General features: G+C 35.6%; 1 protein-coding gene across 3 annotated transcripts; it reads right to left on the bottom strand.

Annotated features, from left to right (window-relative positions):
- Positions 1 to 65: 65 nt before the first annotated feature.
- LOC111609676 lies at positions 66 to 4,710 on the bottom strand. Of its 3 annotated transcripts, XM_023339270.1 has the most exons (5): positions 4,539 to 4,710; positions 3,977 to 4,354; positions 3,634 to 3,687; positions 2,812 to 2,952; positions 66 to 564 (listed from the first exon to the last, which is right to left on the bottom strand). In XM_023339270.1, the coding sequence occupies exons 1-5, from the start codon at positions 4,579 to 4,581 to the stop codon at positions 413 to 415; spliced, it is 768 nt and encodes a 255-aa protein (XP_023195038.1). In that variant the 5' UTR covers positions 4,582 to 4,710; the 3' UTR covers positions 66 to 412. The 3 variants fall into 3 exon arrangements, with proteins under 3 accessions (XP_023195038.1, XP_023195039.1, XP_023195040.1); XM_023339271.1 differs by lacking the exon at positions 3,634 to 3,687 and having other exon boundaries at positions 4,539 to 4,709; XM_023339272.1 differs by having other exon boundaries at positions 3,634 to 4,354; positions 4,539 to 4,706.
- Positions 4,711 to 9,199: the final 4,489 nt, after the last annotated feature.

Here is a 9,199-nt window from a genome sequence, read left to right as displayed (position 1 = left end):
TTATATAATGTATAACATAGTTTTCTAATTTTATAAAAAGAAAAAAAAAGTCTATCCAAATGACGAGCATAAAAAATATCAGCTTTAATAACTTTAATATAAAAAGTGACAGTAACATTTTTTTTAATAATAATTAGATCTGTATATAACTCATTATTTCGTTCACTTAACATGCAAAAAAATATTTACAATTTAATCATGCACACAGATGCTAAGATGTAAAAAAAATAAAAATAAAAAATAAAAAGTTTAGAAGTTCATAAAAGCATCAAAGTGCGTCATCTAGTGGCCAACAAAGGCCACTTCTCCATCACTTACAGAAGGCTTAACTTTGCATAAAAGTATGAAACAGAAATGTATCATGACTTCGCATTCAGCTGGTTAATGTCAGTCTGTCGGTCTGTGAGGCTCCTCAGTATTTGTATTTCTGGTTTCCGCCCTCGTACACCCGGGCAGAGATCGGCGTCCGCAAGTCCTGAGAGGAGGAAGCTGACTTCGGGTTGTCCGCAGGCATCAGCCGGGGTGACGGCTTGCCAGTACGGGTGTTTGCGTAGATGGGCTCCTCTGGGGGGGAAAGAAGAGACACGGTGAGCACATCAGGACAATTAACCTGAGAAAATGATGTATTATTATTATTATTATTATTAGTAGTAGTAGTAGTAGTAGGAGGAGTAGTAGTAATTTTTGTGAAAAATATCTTATGATAATTGAGGCTGCATAGTTATTTTGCAGAAGCACTGGTTCTGATTAACAAAAATAAATAAAAGATAAAAAATAAAAATAAAAATTCACAATAAGTGTACAAATTCAGCTTTTTAAATATAAGAAAACATTAAAAAAACAGAAAAGTACTAAATACGATTTCAGATGCACTGTTATTGTTATCAATATTATTATTGCTGCTGATGTTATATTATTATTATTATTATTATTATTATTATTATTATTATTATTATTATTATTATTATTATTGTTGTTGTTGCTATTGCTATTGTTGTTGTCATTGTTATTGTTACAGTAATAATAACAATAATAATTATTGTTGTTGGATGCATCGATATTTTCTTAAAATGGACATATAATAAAAAAACGTAATAAAATTAAAATTAAACCTAGCAATATCAACCTCTATATTTGTTTTCATTTATTTAAAAAAAATACTAAAATTGTGGGAGTATTCAATTAATTAAGGTTTACTCAAATTTAAATAATTGAGAATTGAGCAAATGTTGTTTAACTCTTTAGGCCACAACAGAATATATATATTTTTACATTTACATTTAAGTTACTTTAGCTGGAAATTAGAGTTAATTGTCGCAAGCTACAGACGAAGACGGAACGTTTTAACCTTAAAATAATAAACATTTAATAAAATCAATTACTAAACATAACTTAGGAGAGAAAGCATCAGTGACGGATTTCATATTTTTTCTTCCAAGTTAACGAAAGATGTTTATGTGGCAAATAAATATTTACGTCTTTACTGATACAAAAAGTAATTACATTTACTAACTCTCACCCTGCAGATATTCTCTAAAAGTCAGTTTATTCTGCTGTTTTCTACTTATGACTTTGCTCACATAATCCAAACATGAAACAGAACCTGGACCTCGTCTCGTCGTTGCTTAAACATTTGGATATATTTTTAAGGGTCTTCACGCACGCTCACTTACTAACCTGGTGTTCCAATAAGTACAGCAAAGAACTTAATTTGAAGTCAAAATATTGGCAACGTCAAGACGTAAAGCATTGAACAGTTCTCAAATTGATTCTTTCCTGTCCTTCGTAATCTCTTTCAAATGATCAAACACTGGCCTTCAATACAAAGGCTCATTTCTCTTCTTTGTCAGTTTTGGTGATCATAAAATCCTTTTCGCCCTGACAATAATTCTCTGTTCTTGTCCTACTTCTGCCTCCGTGGCCGTGTGGTCAAACCTGATGTAGGTCTGGTTTCTGTATTTCTGCCAGGTGCCTTGCTGCCACGCCATGACACCATAACTGCAGCTATTCTGCTTTCTCTGCATGATGCATTTCTGTTTTTGGGGGTTTTTTTGCAACACTTTTCATCAGGTGTTGCTGAAATCATCACTGATATCAAAATGATCTGCACCTATGAGCACCTTTTTTATTTTTATCTCACCGGCGTCTAATGTCATATTGAAGTGCTTCGTAAAAAGGTGACGTTCGTGTTTTATAAGTGTAAAAACTACTTAACTATTTAAGCTTCTTTTCTTATTTCCTTTCTGAAAAACGTTGCATCGATTTCTGGTCTGAGATCCGTTCAGCTGGTCGTGACCACTTCTCACAGTTTTCATAGATGCCAGTTTGTCCGGCTCTGACTTTCAGTGAAAACCACAGCGAAGATAGATACTTACACTTACGTTTGACTTTGTCTCACGCTGAGCTGCTAAACCACACAAACCCCCAGCTTGCTCAGTTCGAATTCCCCAGCCAGGACTCGGAGTCGGGACCTCCTGTTGCATTTCTACGACTTTTTGTCTTTTGTTCTGCCGCCCACAAGGATGGTCTCACCAAAACGAAAACCCTTCTGCATTTTACCTCTCCTTTCAAATGTAAATTGTAGCAGAGAAATGAATCAGCTACCGACTTGTGTTGATTTTATCTGACTCTGTTTTTGTGATGTTTTTTTGTACCCTAACTGTTCTCTTTGTCTTGTGCCCCATTTTTTCTCAGAGCACCCACCATCCTCTGGCGTCTCTTACTTGCACAGAGCTTATCTACAGAAACAGTTCAGTGTCGCACTGTCAGATGGTTATCAACGCTTTCAAACCCAGAAAGAAAGAGAGGTACCTATGCTTCTGCTGCATCCCCTTTTCTGCACAACACGGATGACCAGCAGGGCGATCACGACAAGGACGAAAGAAGACGCCCCCACGATGATCCACATCCACAAGTTCTCACTTGGGTCACGGTCTTCTTTTTCGCTGGTCACTGAAAAAAAAGTACATTTGTATTATTGAACAACAGACCTATTTGATGGACTGAGATCAGTGTCAGGATGCGGGTGTTGCAACACTTCGTCTAATCAAATATTAACCCAATTCTTCCTCTTCCTGTCCATTAAAACAACAGTAGAGGAAACCTATGACCCCAGTTTCAAGTTGAGTCAACAGGTATCACTAGGGAGTCAATAAAGCGGAGTAAAATAACACAAACAAGCAATGTATTTTGGGGGGGGTGTTATATTTGTAAGTACAGTTTAAAAAAAAAAAGAAAAATTTGGTGCAGGTAGCATCATCATTTTTCAATTTAGTTAAATTTCTCTGGACAGTCAAAGGAAGCTAAGCTTGTTGATATTTGTTGATTAATTAAGGGGTTCAGCCCCTTAATTTGCCAATCACTGGTCTAATGCTACATGTAGAACCATCTAAAATATCTGTTGTAAGCATGTAAGCGCTTCATACTACTAATACCTCAATCAGGGTTGACGTATTAGTTAGCAAAACTATTGTATGAATTTCAGTTGGCGCTGCCACCAGTCTAGACATTTAAATGGCGCCTACAGTGGAAACAATAACCATCTCAGATTTCATTGAGACCGAAAGAAACAGAATTGTTCACGAGAGCCGAGATCTGGTCAACACGCCCGCTCACATGTTCATGCACACACACCTTGGCTTTTCGTCGTTTGTGACTGAACCGTTGTGTTTTCCATAAAGTTCTCCACTGTAACAAAGCGGCATGAGAAGCATTCATTGGGTTAGTGCAGGCCATAATTTTTGGAACGTTGATTAATTCATTCATTAGGTTATTCCTAAGCAAAGCAGCAAAATTAGCATAGCCATGAGCAATTAAAGCTTGGAGTCAATTTCCTGCCACATTTTGACAGATTATTCTGCATTGAAAATCTGAACTTTACACTGTTTATAAAAACATTACAGTGTTACCGCTCTCAAATAACAAACATTATTGCTTGTAGTGAAAAGTTAGTTTTGCAGTGACAAGCAATACTTACCTATGACTTCAGTTTTGTAGCTCTGAAGTTCACTTAGTCTGGGAATCTCTACGTTGACTTTACAATAGTACAATCCAGTGTCTGATTCAGTAATATTTGATAAGTTGCATGACATGTTGTAACATATATCAACTAAATTGCAATTTGTTAATGTAGTCTGATTACAGAGGGTTTTATTTTTTTCCATTTCAGTTAGATTTTTTCCAGAGGACTCAAAATGCCAAGAGATTTGACATCTTTCAGCTTTGTCGTGAGTCAAACAGCAGTGCAATTTCAGAGAGGAGCCTGAAGAAACTGTTCTTTCTCTTCTTCCCGTATCATTTGTTTTCACCAAATTTAGTCGGTCCTCTCTTGTCAGTATCAGGGTTGCTCCTATCACTGCATGTAAAAAAGGAAAAAAAGTGAAACTTTGTTTAGTTTCATTGATCTGTTTATGAGCAACAAAGGCAAAAACAAGCATGTAAAAGTTTCATCTGTTCATCACTGCATGTAGTAAAACACATTTTTTCATACCACTACAGCTTTGTTCTGGTTCTTTGATCATTTAAGGTTCAACTCGTACCTGTTAGCAATGCAACAATTGCGCCTCTGAGCCACATCTCCATCCTGCCTTGAGAGCGGTGGTCGTCCTCAGAGTCTCATCCTGTCTCGGCTGTCTTCCTCTCTGCATCAGACCGAGCTGCACGCTAAACTTGTGTGGGGGTGGGTGGAAGAAACGGAGGAGTGGCTTTCTGCTAAAGGGCTGTAAGAATGGAGGTGACTTTACTGGAGGAGGCTGACTGTAGTGGAGGTGAACATAAAACCTATGTAAGATGGAAAAGAGTGTAGGCTGTCAATAATAACAAAAAAAAAACTGAACGTAAAACAGAAGGAAGTTGTTTTTTTTAACCCAAACTGTTGTTTCATAAGTGCCCTGAGTCAGAGGGCTTCAAAGTACATGTGCAGCCCGCATTTCTAAAGATGAATATCCTGCATGCTTCTGCATCTCGATGTGCCTTGGTGAGATAGACCTACATGAGCCAACTTGCTTTGTGCCATGTAACAAAGGCAGGCGCCTCATTGATAGCAAGAGTGTGTGAAACCCCATGTGGGTTTTGGTACAGAAGGTGCTAAAACCTATTTCACATTATCCCCTCAGTCAGCTGAAAAGAAACATTTGACTTCCTGTGACAATAAGCAAACATGACGACATGATGAACCTTCCCTATCAACTTCCACTCTTAAAGCACAATAAAGAGACAAGAACGGCCGACATGTTGAAATGCAATCTATTTTCACTTGAAGAAAAACACACAAGAACATCGCTATTTGAAACAAGTTTATCTTGATATTTAATGATAAAAAAAAATAAAACCTGTTCATTGCACTTCAAGAGCAGAGTTGCTCTTTTTTGCTCTCATTTCATATCTGTGAGGAAAGATGAAAAAAAAGGTCGGGTGAAGAAGCGTCTGAAGATCGTAGGGGGATGTCAAACTTCTGCAACCTCAGCCTTTCTGATCTTTTTGCTGCACACTGAAAGTAGGTCCCATCTTATGCACAGCAATATTCTTCAGACTGTTTGCTTAGTTGAGTGGCTCTCACTTACATAGATTTAAATTGGTAATAATGAACAGATTTAACAGAGTTAAATAGTAATTAATAGTGTAAAAATACAGTAAGCTTACAGAAATGTGTAAATTCCTCTCATTGTAAACTGACCTCATTGCATTTAGATGGTTTAAGTGTTATTTGATTTGAGGGCGATTATATCTCGATCATATAAGCTGAATTTTGTCTTCCACTGTTTTAACCTGATTCAATAAGTGCCTCATATCTAATTTCCCAAAATTAAACAATTTCAGAAATTAGTCAAATTAGCTGTCTGACAACATGAAGCAGACAAAATAATTTAAACGAATGATTTAAATGCCTTAAACGAAATCAAGAACAGATGAGGAAGAAAACCTTTTATAATTCTTTATTATCCTATTTAATTCATAGATACCCATCATCACCTACGAATGGAGAAAACTGAAACACTTCCTAAGAGTGGTCAGTCGATCAAAACTGTCTGAAGAGAGCATTAAGACTTTTGAGAAAATATTCTGTGGACTGAGAAAACTAAAAAAAGGAACATTTCAAAAGGCTTTCACATCTGTGGTACAACAGACATCACACAGTCAGACACGGTGGTGGTAGTGTAATGGTCTGGGGCTGCTTCGCTGCTGCAGGAATCAGAGGGATTTGCTTTGACTGACTCAGCCATGAATTAGACTCTTCTGCAGAAAATCTTAAAGAAAAACGTCTGGCCTTTGATGTGTAACATTAAAATCCAACAAAGTTGAATTACGGAAGCTGGAAAATGAGACGAAGCTGTAATATTACTTTGAATGACTCAAAATAATTCAAGTTTTGGAGTGGCCTAGTAAAAGTCATGACTTCAATCCTTGAGATTCTGTGGCAGGACCTTGATCAGGTCTTGCTCCTAACAGAAAAAAAAAGAAAACATTGTGGCTAAATTAAAACAATCCTGCAAGACTCATTACTAAGTTATCTCAAACTTTTGCTGGTGGCTGTTGCTGCTAAGGTAAAATCATGTAGTAGCTGAAAACTGTATGTTTCTTTTTTTAGTCAGGTTTTCTTGTTTGCAATACCTTTTATACAGTCATGCAGTTATAGTAATGGAGTAAGATGCGGTTCAAATCAACTGGAAACTATTAGTAATCTTGCTGAAAAAGACCAGAAGTGAAACAAGCCAGAAAAGGAAGTAAAAGTAACAGAAACATTTGTCTTAGGCAACCACTATCAATCTATGACGAAATATAAGTGATATCCCACTCGTAGTATGAGCTGCCATTATGAAACATAAATAACACATTTTTTCAGTTCCTAATTACTCATTTTGTGCATTGATAATTCCCCTTCTGTGATTTTTCTAATGGGTGGGGTTTTGTGTATTTTTGTCTTACATAGTTTTGAGTAAAAAGGCCACTTTAAATGACCTTCATTAACTATTTTTAAAATGGTAAATATACAATGCAATCCTCATCACATGAGCACGGAAAAAGTTACGTCATGGTGAGTGACATAATTAATGATTTCTTATCGTTCCCATCCAGAACAGCAGAAGTTAGTTTTGGGCCCCCGGGATGGTTCGATGGGGTGTTGGAAGCGAAAAGTCTGGTGGTAAAACCTTACAGTTACAAACCAGATGAGACGGTGGTATAGCTGTGTTCAGGAAGCACAGAACAAGCCGCAGCACCACTGAGCAGAGCTGAGGTGGGCTGTCGTGTCACGCTGCAGACAGAGAGCCCTCTTCACACAGTGCAGCTGTTAACAACACACGTATCTGAGCCACAAAAAAAAACAAAAAACAACAAACACATGAATAATCACAGACTCTAAAGTCCTCTGCTCAATGTTAAGCTGCAGCAGAATAGAAACCGGATGACTGGAAGTTCATTACTTGTTCAGATCAAAATGAGATCATATGAGGTAGCACAAGAACCCAAACCTTTTTATTAAAGAAGTGAAATTGTTGCCATTTTGTGCCCTGACTTGACACTGAAAAAAAAACAACATATTATGATATTTTCAAAATAGAAGTATGACTACACAGCTCTTCCAGTGAGAGAAGAGGAAATCTTGGGCAATCACTCTCTAGACATCCAGAGACTGATTATTATTATTATTATTATTATTATTATTATTATTATTATTATTATTATTATTATTATTATTATTATTATTATTATTATTATTATTATTATTATTATTATTATCTTAAATTCAGAAAAAATGAATGAGGCACATAGTAAATTTCAAGTCTTGCAACAGATTCTCTGGATTTACTTGTAGACTTTAACTAGACCATTCTAACTCCTGAATGATTTCTATTCAGACCATTCTATTGTAGCCTGGCTGTGTGTTTAGAGCAGATGTTATGTTGTAGGGTGAACATTTTGACAGGTTTCAAACCTCAAACTGCTTTTCCCTCCTGTGTTGCCTTTTGATTTTGCTCCTTCCGCCTTCCTATGAACTCAGACCAACTTCCCTGTCTCTTCTGAAAAACAGTACTTCCACAGTATAATGCTCCCACCACCAAATCTTTCTGTGGGTCTGATGTGTTCAGGGTTAAGTGTAGTATTTTTATGACTGGCAAGTCAAACGTGTGTCTATTGGTCTTATTTTGACCAGTTACTTCTTCATGGTTTGTGGCAAACGGTGAACATGAATATGGTTGCATGGCCAGATTTGTGTAGCGCACTTTGCAAATCTGTATATAAGGCGTGAGTTCTGTGTCCAGTCATGGGTTTGGGTCCTGGCACAATGACCTTCGTCAAACGTCTTTCACCTCTCTCTCAATGCACTCTCAAAGAAAGACCGCTAGAGCCTAAAACCTTAAAAGAAAATGTAAAAGTGTTGATAGGCACAAGTCCAGTAAATATTTCCATATCATATCAGCAACTATAATTACATCTGATCAGTTGCTGCAAGAACTGATTATATTTTAATGTTTTGATGATTTCAAATAGCTTTGCTCCATTGCATTTTTCAAAGACATTGAACTGGTGATGGGTCTACCCTGTCTACAGTTTATCTTTTATTTCAGTTTTAAATTTTTTTTAATTTGCATATTTTAAAATAGTTTTTATTACATTATGCTGAATTCTTTGTCTTATTGTTATTTAATCTTTTAATTCCCATGTATTCACTTGGTTTTAGTTATTACTATTATTGTTACTATTAGTAATAATAGTGAATAGTTTCATCATTTGTCTTTATTTTTCTGTACTACATCATCGTGATTGAAAAAAATTACATTTTATTAATTTAATTAAATTAAATTAATATTGTCAGTGACAACAACAACAACAACAACAAAGAGTTAAACTAACCTAAGTCGGGAAGTAAATAAAACAAATAAAAATTAAGAACTGTGCAGACAACAGAGGTTGATTCTTTGTGATGATGTCATAATGACGACGACGGTGATGATAAAAGATCATATTTCTTCTTCAATAAGAATGAAGATTAAAAAAAATAGAAAGCGTACAATCTGATGACTGAGGCAGAACTAAGATTACAAATTTTAAATAACGGGGAAAATACATGAATAAATAAAAAATACTGAAAAGAAATAAACTAAAATCTAATTATTATTATTATTATTATTATTATTATTATTATTATTATTATTATTATTATTATTATTATTATTATTATTATTATTATTATTATTAT

This window comes from Xiphophorus maculatus, chromosome 9 (assembly GCF_002775205.1).
Source record: "Xiphophorus maculatus strain JP 163 A chromosome 9, X_maculatus-5.0-male, whole genome shotgun sequence".
Taxonomy (NCBI): domain Eukaryota; kingdom Metazoa; phylum Chordata; class Actinopteri; order Cyprinodontiformes; family Poeciliidae; genus Xiphophorus; species Xiphophorus maculatus.
Note: the sequence above shows the minus strand (reverse complement) of the source record. Positions and strands in the feature narration are given on the sequence as shown.

What these genes read in the sequence shown, in the direction of transcription:
- LOC111609676 (XM_023339270.1), bottom strand. Translation starts at nt 4,581, where the DNA reads ATGGAGATGTGGCTCAGAGGCGCAATTGTTGCATTGCTAACAG. An exon ending in AATTGTTGCATTGCTAACAG is followed by an intron (nt 4,355 to 4,538) that starts GTACGAGTTGAA and finishes TTTTACATGCAG; the next exon opens with TGATAGGAGCAACCCTGATA. An exon ending in CTACAAAACTGAAGTCATAG is followed by an intron (nt 3,688 to 3,976) that starts GTAAGTATTGCT and finishes GCTTTGTTACAG; the next exon opens with TGGAGAACTTTATGGAAAAC.